The 20,381-nt window shown below is 34.1% G+C and overlaps 1 protein-coding gene across 3 annotated transcripts; it reads left to right on the top strand.

Moving 5' to 3' along the window:
* The first annotated feature begins 4,360 nt into the window (after positions 1-4,360).
* On the top strand, positions 4,361-18,146 carry TGH (SWAP (Suppressor-of-White-APricot)/surp domain-containing protein). 3 transcript variants are annotated; one of them, XM_028199039.2, is made up of 16 exons: positions 4,361-4,729; positions 5,831-5,921; positions 6,018-6,112; positions 8,122-8,225; positions 8,923-8,984; positions 9,070-9,144; positions 9,586-9,737; positions 10,958-11,033; positions 11,120-11,206; positions 11,338-11,415; positions 12,371-12,515; positions 14,204-14,690; positions 14,898-15,176; positions 15,256-15,378; positions 16,363-16,581; positions 16,959-18,146. In XM_028199039.2, exons 1-16 carry the CDS (start codon positions 4,595-4,597, stop codon positions 17,739-17,741), a joined length of 2,991 nt encoding a protein of 996 aa, XP_028054840.2. In that variant the 5' UTR covers positions 4,361-4,594; the 3' UTR covers positions 17,742-18,146. The 3 variants fall into 3 exon arrangements, with proteins under 3 accessions (XP_028054840.2, XP_028054841.2, XP_082722838.1); XM_082866712.1 differs by having other exon boundaries at positions 4,428-4,729; positions 8,122-8,328; XM_028199040.2 differs by lacking the exons at positions 10,958-11,033; positions 11,120-11,206 and having other exon boundaries at positions 4,403-4,729; positions 11,268-11,415.
* The last annotated feature ends 2,235 nt before the right edge of the window (positions 18,147-20,381 follow it).

The following is a 20,381-nucleotide window of genomic DNA, read 5'->3' as shown; positions in this document are numbered from 1 at the left end:
TATATTTAACTTTTAAAGGAAAATATGAGTAGACCAATAGACAGCTTAAAGGATTAGGAGATAATCCATGGAATTTTATTAGTTTTATAAAAAAAATACTTATAGGATATGACCTTTCTAGAAGAAATGATTATACTTAAAGTGTCACGCCCCACTTTTTATTACTCGAAGTCATTACCAAATTTATTTACTTAATTCAAGTTCCGAGATAACATGCGGAAATAAACTTTTTAGTCCAATGAGTAGAAATAAATAACAATTCTCTCATCCGAATGCGAATTAAATACAACATGAATATATTGAATAAAATGCCCGAAGGCTTACATCATTAAGGAATCAAAAAGAAGGGTGTAACCCTTTTTACAAGAATGACATTCCGCCAACATAAAAGAGGCCCCGTGGCCAACAAATAAGAAGATCCAAAATCTTATAGCACATCCTGCTTATTACCTGAAAAAGATTCAACAACGTGGGATGAACATATAGTCCAGTAGGGATCTCAACATGATCCTTAACAATAACAACTTACAGATAGCTATGATCATGAATGCTCAATCTCGTACTAGAATACTAATGTGGCAGTTTATACAAAAATATACATAAGTATGAACTTTTCTAAAAAACAACCATTTCATTCAACGCTATAAGCGATTCATCTTTCTTTTCTTGTCATTATCCCTGGTTCCCAAACTTTCATGACAATAACAACTTCTTAGAAAAATAATTTCTCTAAGCCCATTACTTTTCTCCCATTTTCCATACTTACAACAGATGTGCCCTTTTCAAAACGTATATTCAAAATACTCGATTTCCTTCACACTTTCTAAAATCTTGAAATGGCATTTTGGTTTCTTCCTAATACATTCATATCTATACATGCATGCTTTTAATAGAAAGGGAGATAACAAATCATCAACATGTATATAATCAACAAATAAGGCAACTCGGCCCTCCAAAATTGTAACCTTCACAATCCATGATATACTCAAATACACTGAGACAAAAACAGTAAAACTGTGCTCTACCGGCTATATGCACAGTAAGCCAAGGATACAACTCTCACAACGGTATGCCATTTTACCAGGCGCTAGCTGGAAGGGTGTGGTACCTTAGATTCTCAGCGCAGTCAGTTCTCCAGACGCTAGCTGGAAGGTAATAGTACCTCTGATTATAAGCGCATGGTATAACACCAATAATCACAATACAACAGAGTATAACCAACAAGTGTAATACATACACATAAACTATTCAAGATATATAAGCAATGCGTTAAAGCATATGAACACATAGGTGTGTAGAGTACATCCCATATCTTCTCCCATACACTGGAGTACATCACCTATCTCCTCCCTGACAATTATACATATATAATGTATCATAGCACTTCATTACATACAACGGTCAATCAACACAAGTGTAATGCATACACGACAATTCAACACAACCATGTCATCTTCCACTGATGACTAAAGACAAAACCTCTAGATGCATGATTTTAATACACCTATTATAAAGACTCACTCTCATAAGATCTTAAACCCAACAACGACACTAGCATGATAGGTAAGGGTAAAACCCCTAAATGTGTGTATTCAACACTCATGATACAATAATTCAATTCTCATATTTATTTTTCTGAAACTCACATAGAGTCAACATTTCATTTCCCATTTCCAAGATCAACTTCCCGGATTTTCCAATTCCAAAACCCCTTTTTCATTTCACAAAAACCAATTCCATTCATTATAAAGCCATGACCTGACTCAATTCAATACATTCATTTCAAAACAACTCCAAAGCCATAGTTAATCCCTTAGGCATTAACACCTTCACTCAACTCGTATTAACAATAGAGACTTACAAACATTGATCAACTACCCTCCATTTTAATTTACCAAATCAAAACATAATTTAGGGCTTTTTCTTCTTTCCACAATAGCATGCTAATTTAAACTCCAATTAGCCCAAAGTACTATTAATGATAAAATAATCATTCTCAAACAACCAACCCTAGGTTCCCTCACATGGTTTTCAAGGAAATTCAACATGATAAGATTTTCATGCTATACAAAACTACCACATGTCTATCTATAGACGAAGTATTGAAAAAGAACAAGGAGAATCTCTACCTCAAATGGAGAATCCAAGGGGAAGAAGAGCCAAAATTCGGAAGTACTCTAATCCCAAAGTTTTTCGGATCAAAACGAAGCCCACGCAACTCTCTAACTTTCTTACAAAGAGATGAGGGTAGGAACACCCAAAAACTAGGTCAATCCCTAGAGAGAAGTTGAATTTTAGAGAGAGAGGCTCTCAAAAATGGGGTTTTGAAAAGTAAGAAAGAGAGAGTGTGTAAAAAGTGATTTAAAATATCACAGTCCAGATATGATATACGTATGACCCGCTCGAGCGGAGAATAAGATGCTCGAGCGTCAAACACAAAAACTGAACCCGCTCGAGCTCAAAAAGACCCGCTCGAGCGCCAAGATACAAAAACAAAACACACCTGCTTGAGTGCAAAAGAAAACTTGCTCGAGCGTAGATTACACTCATTCAGCATTTTTACAGAGTTCAAACACCCACTCGAGCGCCAAGATACCCGCTCGAGCGTGAAAAACACATCTGCAGTAGTTTTACAGACGCACAAGATACTGAAAGTATGCGGACTCCGCTCGAGCGCAAAGGGACCCGCTCGAGCGGATCACCTAAAACCTGGGCAACAACACTTGAGACCAAAGCTCAACCAACCTGTTCAAAACACGCCCAAAACATTTCTAAACTCAATTACCAAGAGTTAAAGAATGGAAATGCAACACAGACAACAACCATCAACCACGGAACTGAGTCCGGGATACTATTAATCAGTAAAAGGGAAAACCGGGATCGCTATATAAAGTATAGCATTAACCGAGTTTGATCAGATAATGTTAGGAAGTTGGAAATGTGTTGTATCTTTTAGCAAAGAATATTTAGCCATAGCAGTTAGAATTGGAAAAAGTTTTGATGAAGAAATAGGAAATAAATACTTTAGGAAATTACCTGGAGAATTAGGAAGAGAGATAGAAAATATAAAGTCAATTTATTATGCAAACTTACCAGAAAAAATAGCATCAGGAGAAGTAAGCATAAGTGGAGCTTTAGGAATAGGACCTATAATAGTTTTTACATTCCATAGACTTAGAGAGAAATGTGCAACATAATGTATACTCCTCAGCAATATAAAGATAAATATAATAGGAAAAAATATAAAAAATGTGGAAAATATAAAAAGGAAAAATATTGGAAGAAAAATTATAGAAAACCATGAAAAAAACAAAAATTAATTACAAAGAGTAGAACTTTTAATAGGATAAATTATAAGCGACTACCTAAAGAAGATAAAAGAAAACAGAGATATGTTAGAAAGCCTAATAATAAAAAATGCAATTGTTTCATATGTGGAGAACCTAATCATTTTGCAAAAACCTGCCCAAAAAGACAAATGCCTAATACTAATAAACAGATAGAAAGACTACATATTATAAAAGATTTAGAAGAAAATATAGTTAGCATAAACAATGATGATTGAAAAGTCTACAACATAATTAGTGATTATGAATATCAAATAGAAGCCATAAGTTCAGATAGTAATTCAGAAAGTGATACAGACGTAGATAATCTTTTAGGACAACTTAACCACGAAATCGGAATACCCCCTTCCCATGACAATTTCTTTATGATGGAATGCAATACAAATACTGAATGTCAGCTTAATTTTCAAATAGGACTAGGATTTGATACCACTAGATGCAGTTATTGTAATTGGTTTCCGGCTAAAAATAAGAAAGCTCAGTGTTTATTATGCAGTATAACCTATTGTATAGTTTGTCTAGAAAAATTAAACATGACACACAAGATAATATTAGGAAATAACAAGAAGATGCCAGAAGATCATAGTATCAAAAGCAGAGAATTACATCTAACAATTAGAGAATTAGAAATACAAGTAAGAGAACTTAAGTTACAAATACGAGAGGTAGAAGCTAAGGCTAATTTTGACATAGAAAGTTTAGAAGCAGAAAATAAACAGCTTAAACAACAGTTAGAACAATTTCATACTAAATACTTCTTAAAAGATAAATTGGTTGAAACACCTTTTATATATTATTTAATATATAAATAATATATTTATTATATAATTTAAATAAAGATAAATGAGCCGAGCTTGACGAGCCGGACTTATGCGAGCTCGATCTCGACTTGTTTAAACGAACCTAATATTCGACCTCAAGCTCGACTTATTTATCAAACGAGCCGAGCCGAACTTGATAATGAATAATTCGGTTCATTTGCAGTCTTACCATTAGGCTACTTTCACAAGCCCAACTCAACCCATACCAAATTGGGCTTGACCCATGGCTAAAACAAGACCCAAGAACCAGACCAAAAGCGCACCTATCCAGAAGCCCGTTTTCACTTCATCGTCTCCCTCTCTATCTCACTCTCTTTCTTCAATCCGAATTTAGGGTTTTACCGATCAATCCCCAAATCACCATTGTTATGGATTGTTTTCACAGGCACCAATTTCAAGTACAAGAATAGTATTCGTTGACAAAACATGGACAGTGATGAAGAAGATTACGTGTTCTTCGGAACGCCGATTGAGCGAGAAGAAGAGATCACCAGCCGCAAGAAGAAATCAGTCGCTGAGGCTTCTGGTAATCTGCGAACCCTTGTCCCATGGAAGCAAGAGGTAATTTATCCATTTTCAGAGCACTATTATATATTAAAACTTTTCAATTGAGCAAGGTTGTTTTGTTTTCTCAGATTTTGGATATTGAGAAATAATTCAAAACCCTGATTTTCCATTAGTTTGATACATGTTATGACCTGGGAAGACTTGATTGGTTTTTTCATTAATGTCTTCATTTCATAGTTTGCTGAATCTCAGAGAAAATGTGTTGGGGAGTGTTTGGGCATTTATGGGATTTTGGCATGTTTATACATATAACTTCTTCTTAAAATTTGAAGGAGCTATTCAATTTTTGTGTGATGCCAAACATGCCCGTTAAATGGGATACAAATAATTGGATTTTTATTGTAAATTTGAAGGGGAAGTTGGGAAGTACCAGGTTGCTATGTTATATATGCCCAAACTAATGTCTGAGAAATAAAATTTGGTCTTGTGTTTCATAGTTTATACAATAAGAAGGGGAAAACAACAACAACAACAACAACAAACAAAATATAAAGCTATAATTAAAAATGAACTAGTTCCAACAAAGTATTACTTAACTATTATTGCATCTTTAGCTACAAAGTTACTGATTAAGCTTATTAGATCCTTTTTAATGGATAACATAACTAATCCATTCAATCTTGTGACATGGTCGATCAAAGGTAGAATTTGATCAACTTCAACTTTGAAAAACTATTTTCTTCATGGGTAACTGTAACTGTTATAGTCAACAATATTATATAAATTATCCAAGCATTTGGGAAACCATTCATCCATTAATTTTAAATAATTCACTACTTTGATTGGTTTTTTGGTGTCTACTATCGAGGCCTGATTTTTGAGGGCCCAAAGTGGAGGCTTTGCTTGCCTTTCCTCAAGGTTGGCTCGCACGCACACGCATAACCACATGTGAAACCTCATTTGTCTTCAACCTCCATTTGAATGCATAAGCGTCAAACTGGAGAGCATTACTGCAACTAATCTGTGCATAACCCTGCTCCCCTCTCTCCCCATAGGATGTCAAAATGCACCAGCCAAGAAATGACACTCCACAATCAATGCAGACAAAACTTTTGCCTTTAAGCTTTAGGCATATTAAAAATACTTATTTTTCAGGTCAGAGATGAAGAAGGGAGAAGAAGATTCCATGGAGCATTTACTGGAGGTTTTTCTGCTGGTTACTACAATACTGTGGGTTCCAAAGAGGGTATGACTTTAGCTCATGTTGGATTAAGGTTACCATGCTTGATTTTAAATTTTTTGGGAGTGGTGTTTTGTTAACCATCCAAAAAAATGTGTGCAGGATGGACTCCACAGACATTTACATCATCTCGGAAGAATAGAGCTGAAATCAAACAACAAAGCATTCTTAACTTCTTGGATGACGATGAGAAAGTGGTATGTTCTCTTGTATTGTTCTGCCTCTCTTGATATATTTTTTTGGTTATTATCTTCACAACTACAATTCTTCTGCTTCGCCTTTTATTTACTTCCAAGTGTTGTCACCTGGATGTTGACACTTGAATTATTGTTTTTCCTTCATTACAACATATAATGAATTGCAACACGTGGAAACAACTATTAAAATATGAATATCCCTACAATTTAAGCTTTACGTATATTATTTCAGCAATAGGGATATTCATATTTTAATAGTTGGGGGACGGTTATGGCTGATCCAGATCTTAGTTGCAGGAATCGTGCTAACAAGTAACGAATCTTCGTAAGAAACGCGATTCTGCGTTTCTTAGAAAGAAACGTGTAGGAATTGCGTTTCTGTAGAGAGAGAAACGCGATCCTGTCCAAGATGGGATCGTTGGTGAAGAAGAACAAAAACCCTAGCTTGTTGGTCAACAAAGAGAGAGGAGAAAGAAGGTGAAGAAGAATCTGATTGTGTCTGGGTATGTCCTTTGCTTCGTTTTTCTTCTTCTTTCATCACTTCGAAGGTCGTCTCTCTCTCTCTCTCTCTCTCTCTCTCTCTCTCTCTCTCTGTTTTTCGTCTCTATCGCAGTTCGTCTCTCTCTCTCTCTCTCTCTCTCTCTCTCTCTCTCTGTTTTTCGTCTGTCGAGTTCGTCTCTCTCTCTGTGGCAGATTGTCTTTCTCTCTCTCTCTCGCAGATCGTCTCTCTCTCTCACAGATCCTCTCGTTGCTGATCGTCATCGTCTCTGCCTTCGTCTTCTTTGCCTTCTCTCACTCGCGCTCTCTCTCTCCGGCCTTCTGTTCTTCCCGATATATACGTAATATATAAATAAAATATATCTGATCAAAAAAAAATATAAGTAAAATATATATATATATATATATAAGATAAAACATATAAAATCTTTAAATAAATATATATATTTAAAAAATAAAAAAATAAAAAACATTAATACATTATTATTTAATATATATCATGTATATACATATAAATATATAATAAAAAAAATAATATATATAATCTTTATAATATATTTACATAAAAAAAATATTAACACATACAAATATAATATATATATATATATGAGTATATATTATACATATTAATAAAAAAAACACACACATATATGTAAAATAAAAAAAAATAAATTATCAATAACACATTATTTAAAAAATATAATAAATAAATAAAATAATTAATGTGTATTAAAATAAAAATATTTATAAAAAAACTTCTAATGTGTATTAAAATATATATATTATATATATATTACCGCTTCCCGAGGTGCTCTCAACCTAAGAAACTTCTATCGGCTCACGCTTCCTCGCTCCCGCTCCCGCCTCCGCTTCGTGCAATTAAGATCCAGATGTGTTGGCTTTTATTAATTTTGTAGAGGATTTGATTAATTAGTCCTTGGCTGTTAGAGGCTTGCTTTTTGTGTTCTTTGTATCGTCTTGATGCTTCTCTAATAAAATTCATTTATTTATCCAAAAAAAAAAAAAAAATCCCATTGCTTTTGATAAGGCATATTGGACCACAGCATTTGCATTTTTTTTTTTGTTGGCCATTTAGATGTTTTGTTTTTCAATACATGGCCTTTGGAGCATTTGTACGCTAAGTTTTTCAGGGAAAAAGATTAGGTAAAAAATGCACTCACTACAAGGGGATTATTATCATGTTGACTGTTTTGGTGGCTGGACTTGACCTTGTTTCGACTTCTTTCTTTCCTTTTTGCTTGCTGTCGATTACCGCTTCTTGTGCTGCTGTTCTTTTCCTCCCTTCGAAATAAGTTTCCACTTCTTATCCAAAAAAAAAAAGAAGGAGAAGCAAAAGCTCTCTTGTCAGACATTTGACATGGTCATCTCTTGACTTTTACAACAGATACAGTAATTTGCAATGTGGAATTTACGTTGTTTAATACGTTAATCTAATGATGAGATATTCATTCAAGTTTTGGTAATTTTCTATCTTTTTCTTACATTTTTAGGATTTGGAAGGCCAATCATTGGGAACATCTATGCAGTTTGATACATTTGGATTTACAGCGGCTGAACTTGCTCGCAAACAAGCTGAGAAGGAACAACGGCAGAGGTTTTCTATAGTGCTTATCATTCATCTTATTGATCTATGATAATTAAGAAGTACAGAAGTTGGATTTTTTCTTATCAATTATTCATTTTCAATCACATTGCCAGTAAGTCCTGGGTTTAACTGTTTTATGTTTTTGTACAACTGGTTAATGTGGTAGTTATTAAAGTTTGCACCTGTTAGTGGATTGTGGGTTCTCTAAGTTGATTCCCTTTTCCCTTCTCTTCCCCCAACATTTTCATGGAATTTAGGTTTGTTAAGTTTCTTTTTTCTTTTTTGTATTTATTTATGTTATTTGTATACACCAGTCATTTTATGCCATGAGTAATGCTCTAGTTTTCTTTGCACGTCTCTGTCTGTTATTTGCTTACAGATGTTATCATTTATTTTTGTATTTACTTTTGGATAGGAGAAAACACCATCTTTCTTGCATCTACTTGCCTTGAATGAGTTGTTTCATGTTTCATGTTTCATGTTTCATGTTTATTGTTTATTTGTCTGCCCTTACTTGATTTTAGTAAATGGTTGTACACATTTATCTTGCTCATGAATGTTTTGGGCCAATTGTAGGGCCTTGTTTCCTTTGGTCTCTATATAATTTAGTTATTGAGTTTTGAGTTTGCTTTTTCATTTTGTTTTCACTCATTGGCAGTCATGAAATTTATAATGAATTATTTTACTCCTGTCTCACGCATTGCAGGCCTTCAATTATTCCTGGACCAGCTCCTGATGAAATAGTTCTTCCAGCAACAGATTCCATTGGTGAGTTCAGTTAGCACTGTAGAACTATGCTTGCATTTAAACCAGTTATTGCATCTCTCAGTGCCTTCGTTTCCTTGTTGATCAGGTGTAAAGTTGCTGCTGAAGATGGGATGGCGACATGGTCATGCAATAAAGGATTTGCGGACTAATTCATTGTATGGTATGTTTTGTCCTACCAAATGATCTTATCCTACCATTAATCATGTGCAATCTATGATGGATCCCCTTCACCTCGGCCATCTTCCAATCTTTTAACCCTCTATGTAACACAATATTCTAAAACAATTATTGTCCCTCCCTATGCAAATATTTATGAATTGTGTCCCTTTTAGCTGCAACTAGGTAATATTATACTTAACTAGGTAACATGAATTGTTCATTTGCTTAGGTAATAGTAAACTATACTTCGCAAGTACTAATTCGTTTGCTTAGGGTAACATACACCGCCATTTTACTTCTCTTCATTGTACTTATTCAATAGTTTTTCAAATTTTTTTGGTTCTTTTATTTTACTTCTCTTCGATGAGCATGCCTTTCTTCAATTAGCTGGGTTCCATTTTGACAAATTTTTTTTTTCCTCATTGTGGTTGTTTTAATACAGATGCTCGTAGAGAAGCTAGAAAAGCTTTTCTGGCATTTTCATCTGATGATGCAGCGGCACAGCTTGCTGGCTCTGGGCCTGTTAAGGGTGACCTTGAAAATATTATGGAGTTACCTGCTGATAATGATGATCAGTTTCCACAGAGCACACCGGTAGGCAGACTTTCTTGTCAATCATATGATCTGAGTCAGTAATATTTAGATTGCATGTCTTTATGATTGTTGTCACTTCATTTGGTGCTACTATTTAGAACTTTATTATTTCTAAAATGCTTTCAAAATTCTCTCATATTTTATTATATTCTAAACTTCATAGGACTCTGATTTGTGGTTTATCCTAATTTTTCGATCTCTTGAGACTTAAATTTTGTAAGCAATCATCTCAATGTTAAGAGATTGATAAACCTGCTTCCTTCCTCCTCTCCGTGATGATGTGCATATTTATGAGATGACATATGTTGGAGTGTAAACAGAAATTGTATTTTCTCTTGACAAGTGTCATAGTATTTACAATATCTTGGTCTTTCTTTACAATACTAGTGGCTACTCTTTTGTGTTCCCTAAGATGCTTTTCCTCAAGTGTAAATTGAAGGAAAAATCGAAAGAGTGCACCAACGCCATAGACAAAATCTTCAACTCTTTGGTCAGAGTGTAAGCCATCCTCTTGAACAATGTCAAGTACATCAATCATAGAAGAAAACATCAAAATCCAGTTCACAAGGGTCCCATAGTCCTAATAATTAGAGCATTTAGTTTTGATTAAATCAAAATTTTCCCAAAATAAAAATCTTAAACCCTGTATTATACAAATTGAATGGTAAATCAAAAAGAACAAGCATCATACATGTGGAAATAATAATAATTTTTTTAACCATGGGGTAAAACATTGACCAAACTATTTTTAAACAATCGTAATAATCATTGTTTTAACTAGTCTTATGGGGTCAGCTTACACCAGATGTTCACATGAGGCACCATGCCTATTCTCAATTTGATCTTTTACAAACCCTCTTATATCAGGGATGATGGTTTCTGGCTGATATTTTAGGACATGACTATGTATGAAAGTCATCTGCTAAATAGAATGGGAGGTGAGAGGGTGTCTCAGGTATTGGAGGTCGTACCTTAAACTTCGGAGAGGTTCTTGTCAGAGCTTGAACATCTTTATCTACTTGCCCAAGGGATAACCAAAAAGATAATGTAAAATAAGTTCTCAGCTGATTCTGTATTTCAACGATTATTTATCTAAATATTCATACCCTCTCTTTTCTTCTTGGCTAATTGATTTAGTTCCGTACTGCTTTGAGTGAATGTCTTGTATGATTTGTTATGGTAGCTGAGGAAGAAGCCATATATTTTTTCTTTTTGGTTAGGTTTATGTACTCAACCCGAAGCAGGACTTGCATGGTTTAGGCTATGATCCTTTCAAGCATGCTCCCGAATTTAGGGGTATGTAGCTTCCTGAAGTAAAACAACAGTTTACGAATTTAGGGTCGACAACTCCAATGCAGCTTGACCTTTTGTTTTATTTGCAGAGAAGAAAAGATCACGCTTAATTGATAATAAGGAGTTGGGGCATAGGAAACCTTCCTTTATGAAAGACAGTCTTTTTGCTTCGAGATGTAAGATATGCTACCTTGAATTATCCGCTTTACATGTCCTGTTTCTTTTTAAATGTTTCAGTTCTCCTCTCTTCCATTGCATTATGCTCTTGCTTGGAATGGTTACCTTTCCATATGCTTGAATGTATCAGCACGAAAGGTTGCTTCTGGTTTTGGCATTGGCGCACTTGAAGAACTTGATGCTGAAGATGAGGATGTATATGCATCTCGTAAGTATTACTCAATCCAACACTGGCTTATTGAGTCATCCTCATCCATCATGCTAGTAATATTTGCACTTCATATAGGTTACAGACTTCTATTTATAAAAAGAGGCTTACAAACTTCTATAAAAATGAGGGTTACCTGTAGAATGCTTTGTGGAAGAACTGTGTTGGTGGCTTGGTGCAGTAGATTGAAGAAATAATGGGTGGCTTTTTTCATATTTTTGCTTTACTGTATAATCCTTGATATCTTGTCACATCACGAATAAACTTTTGAAAATATCAGCTAGTTTACCTGGTATCCAATTGCCTATCTTTCTCTCTTCGTTTTCTTTAGGCTACATTTACGTAGGCTTTACTGGTGATTATGACTTGAACTGGGGTTCAAGGCCACCAATGTTTACTATCAAGATTCCCCCCCCACCCCAAAAAAAAAAAAAAAAAACACACGCGCGCACACACCAAAATGAAAAAAGAAAAAAAGATACTCATAAAATTTGTCAGTTTTCTTTCACTGCTCTGCAAGGGCTTTGTAACGCTTGTGCACAAGGTCTTGTGCTGAAACTGAACTTGCTACTCGATCCCATTATGCATATCTATTTTGAGAATTTTAAACAGTTATGCTTTGTATGCATGAATATTTCCTCCCATGAGTGACGTTGTCTAGTCTCCTATGGTATCTAAACTGAACTAATTGATTGGTTATGTTTAGCTGTTGAGCCCATAGGCCGTACATTAGAACCTTTGATAACTGGACACATAATGCCTTCCACCCTATGCCCCCAAGTACATTACTTAATTGTTGTTTCTTTTTTCCCCCTCTTATTTTGGGGCGGGGTGGACAATAAGAGTTGAATAATTAAACCTCCATCCCGCCCTTTAAAATGCCATTTTGCAACAATGCCCTTGGCTAAATTTTGTGTGAATGATATAGTTACTTCGAATTGAAACTTTTGGTCAGGTTATGACTTTGAAGAAACTTATGTCCAAGAAATTGAAGAGCCTTCAAAACTCAGCCTGGACAATAAGAAAAAGTTTACTGAAAAAGAACAGGGTGTTCTTCCTGGTTTTAAAGTGGCAGCAAATTCTGACTACCAATTAGAAAGGTACTTATTTGTACCAGCTTCTTAATGTATTTAAGTTGAAACTCCTTCATTTGTTAGTTACTTTTCAAAATGTCACTATCTAGCTTCACATTCTATTGACATAATTATTTGTATATTGGAATGCAAGAAATACTATATGAACAATACTTGTTTATCCATGCACTGTGTTACAATTTTGGCAACTTATAAACAGGGAGGGGGGGGGGGGGGAGAGAGCACGGAAGCACGAATACGACAATACGACAAAACTTTTAAAAGTAGGACACGGGTATGGCCTGGAAACGTTTGTAAAAAAATTATTTTTTAAATTATTAGCAGTGAGTTATACACAAGCTCAAGAATGTTGAGAAACTATACTATAATTTTATAATGCAAAATACTAGTCTTTAAGAATTAGGAATTAATTTAAGTCATTAGCTAGTTTATTTCTTAAATTTCAATAGGTCTTACAAATATTTTGTTTCAAATATCAAGTCCAATATGTTTATATCACAATAGCAGAACAATCTATATGAATTTGTCTATGTGCTTTTCCCTTTTAGACTAGTCAAAAATATTGTATGTAAGTTTACTTCCTTATTTATTTATTGATATTTAATTCTACTATTGTTACAATCACTTGTTAATCTTTACTTTCTATGCAGTTATATGGGACATGCACAACATAATTAGGATATGTCAATTTGACAAATTCTATTACTTTTAACTTACTATGTTGTTCTTGTCAAAGAACTAGGCAAAGACTCGAACCCCGCAACTTCAACCTATGCAAGAAATGCTACAATTCTAATTTTGTAAAACAAGTAATAAGTGACTTGGAGTATTCGATACTTTAGAAATAAATATCTGATACATCAAAATTAATGAAAAATTAATTAAGAAGTATTCGATTCTCTTGATAAGTATCTGATACATATCTGGGAGTATCCAAGGAGTATTGGTATCTAATATGAATACAATACGGATACGTCTCCCTTTTATAAGTATCCGTGCTTCGTAAAGAGAGAGAGAGAGAGAGAAGAGAATTGGAATTGAATAGAGAGTGTAGGAAAATAACGTATCTTTTTGAAAAGTCAGTGAGAAGGCAAATAACTTCTTTCTTGCTATAATGTTAACCATATGATGGTCATGCTTATTGCTATTCTAGATTAAAGCAAATCAAATATACTTGAAAATCTACCATTGATGATAAGATATTAAGATATATTAAATTGAGAGTTCCTTAGTTAACAGTTGGAATCTGAATGATATCCAACAAAATATTGTTCAACTACTCTTTTTTTTTTTTTTTTTTCATTGATTGGAAATGTTGGTTACTTCATGAGATCATATACTTCTGTTAACACTATGAAAAAGAGCAAGAGAACTAACTTAGATTTTCGTTGTTAGCCATGAAGGTATTATTGTTTGACACTTAAGTTTTATGAAACTGAACATTGCTGTAGTGTACAAGACGTTTCAGCTAATTTTTTATTTATTTATTCCTTTTATCTTTGTTTTTTTTTTTCTTTCAATCTGATTCATGTGTCTTTAGAATATAAACATGTTTAGTATACAAAACTAGATATGATTGAAGTATGGCAAAATGAGTCTCCAAATCAACACCTGGTTTAAAATTTATATGACTACTTAGTTTATTTATTATTCATTTTATTCTGATATAATCTATTATGCAAACTGCTTTTCAGATTTGATCCTCCTGTTATTCCAAAGGATTTTGTACCTCTTCATGAATTTCCTACTCCTCTTGACATCAACAACAAATTTGCTGATACCCCACCTCCAGAAATTCCTCCTCCGCAGGATAATAATTTGAAACTCTTGATTGAAGGGGTTGCAACTTTAGTAGCCCGTTGTGGTAAATTATTTGAGGATCTATCACGAGAGAAGAATCAATCGAATCCATTATTTTCTTTCCTTAATGGGGGAAATGGCCAAGATTATTATTCATGGAAGCTTTGGGAGGAGCGGCAGAAGCGCAATGATAAAGATAAACAGCATTTGGATGGGAAAATGTTTCCAAGTGTGCAGAAGATTACGGCAGAGAGCCGTGGCAAAATCTTAGGAGAAAAGCCTCTGGATAGAAGCTCCAAAGATGCAACTGTGGCTTTTACCTCTGCAGATATTCAGCTCCAATTCAATCTTTCAGATACATTCACCAAACCTGCATCATTTGTAAGTGATTTAAATTTTGATGTCTATTTTTAGCTTGAAAATCGTATGGCTCCTACAGTCGGTGATATGGGAATTCCACTTGTAGTTCGAAAAATTAGCTCCAACCAGGAGACTACTTTGTTTTCAACCTCAATTTGGTGTGTTTATTGAAAATTGTAGTTGGAATTATGTATTTACTTGTTATTTGTTTCTTCTTTTGAATTTGAGCTCCCGGATGTTGCAAAACCTTTTCGAGATGATCCTGTAAAGCAAGAAAGGTTTGAAATGTTTCTAAAGGAGAAGTACCACGGAGGGCTTCGCTCTAAAGATTCTGGTGGTTCAAGTAGCATGTCAGAATCTTCTCGAGCTCGTGAGAGGTTGGAGTTTGAGGCTGCAGCGGAGGCAATAGAGAAAGAAAAACGGGGAAACGAAAGTAGGCTTTCTAATCAACAGTTTACAGAGATATGTGCACCTACAAGTTTGCAGTTTACCTACGGCAGTCAAGAGGTATGTCTAAGAAGTTATAATTATCAATACTAAGTTCATGGCTTTGATTTGGGGTAGTTGACATAAAATGTGAAAACAGAAAGTTAGTCAAGCTGAAGAGGAGATAATGAGGAAAATGTATCCAAAGCGTGAAGAGTTTCAGTGGCGGCCTTCACCTATTCTGTGCAAGCGTTATGATATATTGGATCCTTATATGGGGAAGGTACTATTACATCCATCCTTTAATTCTCTCGTGTTTTGTCTTTTAATGTTGTCAGATTGCATTTCCAAAATTTTGGCCTTTTATGTCATTATAGTCAAGTTTTAAAATTTTGAATTCTATACGTGCTAGTTTAGATTCTAGAAGCAATAGGAAGACAGAGATGAATAAAAATTTGCATGGTGATGGTGAAGAATGCTAGCCATGAGCCTGCCACTAGGCTCAATAATAGCCCACTATAATCACTTCTCTTTCAGGCTTAAGAGGTCGTCAGCTTTGTTAGCCCAATTAAAGCTTCTCTTGGGTCCTGTTCTTGTCTGCCCAAGCTTCTTTCCTCATACCCGCCATGAAACTGAAACATTTTGGGAAAACATTTATTAGGCTTTTGTTTTCCCACATGCATTTCATTCTGGTTCCCAATGAAACTGAAACGTTTTAGCTGTTTCAATGGAAATGAAACAAAATTTTAATTCTTGGATATTGTCAGAAGTGCATGACAGGTGGTATGCAAGAATATGTACAAAAAGCAAACCATCCTTGCTTCTTTTTTTTCTTCTTCTTCACATCTTATTGTTCATCCATTTATGAGGGGCACCTCCAATTAATTACGTAAAAAGAAAAATAGAAAAGGAAAATGAAGGCGGCTTCTGATTTCTTTCTCTATTGTAGATCCTTACATGGTGGGGTAGTGTACTGTTTTGCTTATTTACTTCCACTTTGTTTGTAGATCTGCAAGAGACAGATCCTTGTGTGTTTATTTATATCTTTAATGTGGAACTATTTTGCCCCCCTCTCTCTCTCTCTCTCTTGTCTGTCTATCTCTCTCTCTCTCTCTCTCTCATAAATATATATATATATATATTTGGCAGTTTTTTCATTATACTGGTATCATTCCTATCTGAACTGTAATAATGAAAATTCTTCCCGTGCTTCTGGGATGTTCCTGTTGATAGTTACATCAAACTGCATGCATGTTGCCATTTGCAGCCACCACCACCTCCACGTGTGAGGAGCAAAGTGAACTCTCTTATATTTATGCCAGATTCAGTTAAACCTCCAAAGCTCGGGGAAACCACTACAGCATTTAGGGATTCATTGCCTGTACCCCAATCTGGTGCGGAAGAGATTAGCAAGGAAGAAGCTGACACAGAACTTGAAGTTGACGTGGAAGTGGAAAATGTTGAGAGGCCTGTTGACCTCTACAAGGTATTGGGTCTTTTCTCAGATCATAGTTTATGCTAAGGTTTTTTATGTAGAAAAATGTTGACATGGACCATACAAACCATTTATGCAATAAATGTTTTTAATTTTTCTTTTGTAGAAGGCATCAAATATGTAAGGGGTGTGCTTGTTGCTTCTTATATTTTCTTGTATTTAGACAATGAATATAGTTGCATTTCAGGGTCTAGTATATGATTATTCTAATTATTCTCTGAAAAAATAACTGAAACTGGTGTGTTTCAAAGCTATCTGGCTTTAGTTTTTAAGTCGTAAACATAAATTATTTATAAATTACAAACCTTGCACTCACGATTGTGTCTGATTTGAATTAGACGTTAATTTATCTGTCCTTCTTCTCGCAGGCTATATTCTCTGATGATTCAGATGATGAAGAGAAAAGTTCTGGTCTCAACCAAGTGGAGGATCCCCAAAAGACGGTTGAAGCTGCTAATACGACATTAAATCGTTTAATAGCTGGTGACTTTTTGGAATCTTTGGGTAAAGAACTGGGTCTGGATGTTCCCTCCGATATGCCATATCCAGAAAACAAAGCTAGGGCACCAGCTAGTCAGAAGGAAACCGTCAAGGCCAACAAGGGAAATGTTAACACGCTCCTGGTTGAAAGTAAGCCTTCATCGACCCTTAAAGCTGTTAATAGGACTTTCGTGAATCAGGATGTGCCAGAAAGCAAACCGTATCGGCGGGTTAATGCTGTAGAGGGTGGATCTCATAACGGTGAGTTAACCATTAGCAACGTAATAAGGACTGTTGCTCCTGAAAATCAATCTGGTAAAGTTGAACTTGGCAAAGTGGTTGAAGAGGACAGGAATGTGAAAACTCCCTCGGGCGGGCACAGAAATCGGAGCAGTGGTTCATCAGAAGATGAAAGGAGTAGAAAACACTCCAGGCGTCATCGGCGTAGAAGTAGCAACTCTGATAGCGATGCGATCGACTTGTCTGGTGATTATCAGGATCGTCACCATTCAAGGTCTAAAGGGAGAAAGAAGGAATCCTCTAGGGAAAAGAGTAGTAGTAACAGAAAACACTCAAAGCACCATAAGCGCGGAAGAGAGGAGTCTCCCAGTAGACCTTCTCGTCGCGGTACTGAGAGAGAACATGAAGCCAATAGGGAGAGAAGAAGATAGGAAGATAAAGGCATAAATTTGACATGGTTGTGAGAAAGAATTTGAATTGAAAAAGCTCATTGAAGATTCACCATTTGATTCAAAGGGTTTAGCTCACTTTGCTGGTGCAAGTTGGTCCAGCTTTTTGACTGGTGGTTTGGAGGGCCGGGCCGGGCTCATGCAGGAGATCAGATAATTGTATTTCTTATGTAATCTCTCTTACACTTGTGCTTTGGGAGCTTTGCACAGAAATGCAAATGCCTATATGATCTGTCTACAAAATCCTCATCAGTGTTCTTGCAGTCAACAGGTACTACTACTGGCTAAAGAAGTTAAAATATACTGTAAAAATTGAGCAATGAATATTGTTAGTAAATGTGTTCTCTTGGTTTTTCCCCAAATGGATTGAAGGGTAATTTTACTAAATACAGAGGGGGTTTTTTTTTTTTTTTTTGGATGAATATTTTGTAAAATGTTTCTTGCTGGTGTAATTGGTCTGGGAATGATGCTCCCTGAAAAGTATTCTAAATTTTACACAAATTTAAAGAAACGGTTGAAAACATATTTTTTTCATCAAATTAAAATGCGCTGAGGAAACTTGTGTTAATTATCCCCAACAACATAAATTGTGTACATATTTTACATAGTGAATATACTATCATAGTGAGTCCAATCGAAGGTCATATATGCTCAAATAGTAACCATAGTATTTATAGGGTAAATTATAAATACACTTGTGAGACTTGTTTAAAATATAATTTATCTTATGTAGTTATAGAAATTACATCTTATCGCTTGAAGTTTTTAATTTCATAATAAATAATTATTTTTATTAATAAATTATCAAGTTAATTAATAGTTTTTAATGATGTCAGAAATTTATTTTAATTAATAATTTAAGTAATTTTATTATATAGAGTAGCAGTTAGAAATTTTATTTTTTTAATCTGTTAAATAATCTTTTTTTTAAAAAGAGATTTGTAATTTTTTAAATTACAAAAAATAATTTGTAATTTAAACAAATGTTATTTATAATTTACCCTATTTGAAAACAATAGTGTTTCTCTCATTTCAAAAGCGTCTCACCCTTGGACAACAAAGACCAAGTTGAACTCTTTAATCTTTATTTTATTTTTAATCCAAAAACTCTCATCTTTATGTTGATTGTTATTTGCACTTGAAACTAGACAATGAAGCGCACACAATAATGCCAACATATCCCATCTTTACACTCCACACCTTTCAACCCTAACTCTATCCCACCCCAATCATCACCTCCAATTGCCAGTATTGCCACCTCTGACCCACCTCTCCCAGCCCCTTTTCTCTCCATTGTGACCCCTACTTAGTCCAATTCCCATATTGCAATCTCCCTCTTTAACCCCCCACCATTGTCGTAGATTTATGTTTTAAGATGTAGGGTTTAAGGAGGAAGGGGGGGAGGAGGAGAAAGAAAGGGTTGAGGAGTGACAGTGAGTGGTGGTAGATTGGTGGAAAGGGTGGAAAAATTGTGAGTGTAAAAGAGAAATAGGGTTTTTAAATGATTTTAATTTGAGTATTTTTTTTCATAATTTTAAGTAGGGATAAAATTGTAATTAAAAAAAAAAAAGTATAAAGAGACGTTTTTATGGTACAGTGGAGTAGGAAAAAAAAAAAAAAAACTAACAAATTCTATTTTACTCTTAAGATTACTATCAAATCCTATCAAGTTTATTTTTCATGACATATTCTCAAAAAATTTATTGCTCCATAATGGTGGATGTTATCTTAATTTTACCCTTCATTTAATATGAACAACAATTTCATAAATATTTTTAATTGTACAAATTAATAAAATAATATTTTTAATTGTACAAATTATGATATTATATTAAAAAAAAATCATAAATCACAATGAAAAATTATCCTTAAGTTTTATTTTGTTTTGAAAATTATTATTGAGTTATCAAATTTCAATATTAACAAATAAATCTTTTTATTTTATTTTATAAATTATTATAAAAAAATCCAATTGTTTATAATAGTATATTTAATTTTCATTTTATTTTTTCATTAAAATATGAACAAAAAAATTCATAAATAATTTTAATTTATTAGAAATTTAATAATTAAATGATTTTTCACTGTTCAAATCAATTGATTTTTCATAAACAAAATTATAAGTATAAGATTAATAATTTTTACAATTAAAAATTTAAATTTTAATTAAGTTAAAATATTTATAAAATTATTGTTCATATCAAATAGGAAGGGTAAAAATTGGGATAAGACATACTATTTTGAAGCAATGAATGTTTTGAGAACCTTTATCATAAATAGGACTTAGTTGTCCATATTGAAACTTGATAGGATTTATTAATAGATTGTAAGAGCAAAATAAGGCTTGTTGGTTATTTTCTCAAAAAAAAAACTACAAAAACATGAGAGTTGTAACTCATTTTGTGGTGGGGTGCAAGTCAACAGTTGTGGTTGCACCCCTTTATTTATCAAAAAAAAAAAAAAAAAAAAAAAATGTGGTTGCACCCCTCCATATTTGTGGTATGTCTTTTTTCCTGCCTCTAATGAACAATGATTTTTCCTAAGGTTGCTCCATTTGTTTAGAAAGAAATGGAAGATAGAAAATGAAAATGATTTAAACCGAAGTAAAAGAAAGGAAAAAGA

The sequence above is a fragment of the Camellia sinensis genome, chromosome 4 (genome assembly GCF_055761805.1).
Source record: "Camellia sinensis isolate YWXY chromosome 4, ASM5576180v1, whole genome shotgun sequence".
Lineage (NCBI taxonomy): Eukaryota > Viridiplantae > Streptophyta > Magnoliopsida > Ericales > Theaceae > Camellia > Camellia sinensis.
The sequence above is the reverse complement of the archived record's forward strand: the minus strand, read 5'-3'. Positions and strand labels throughout refer to the sequence as shown.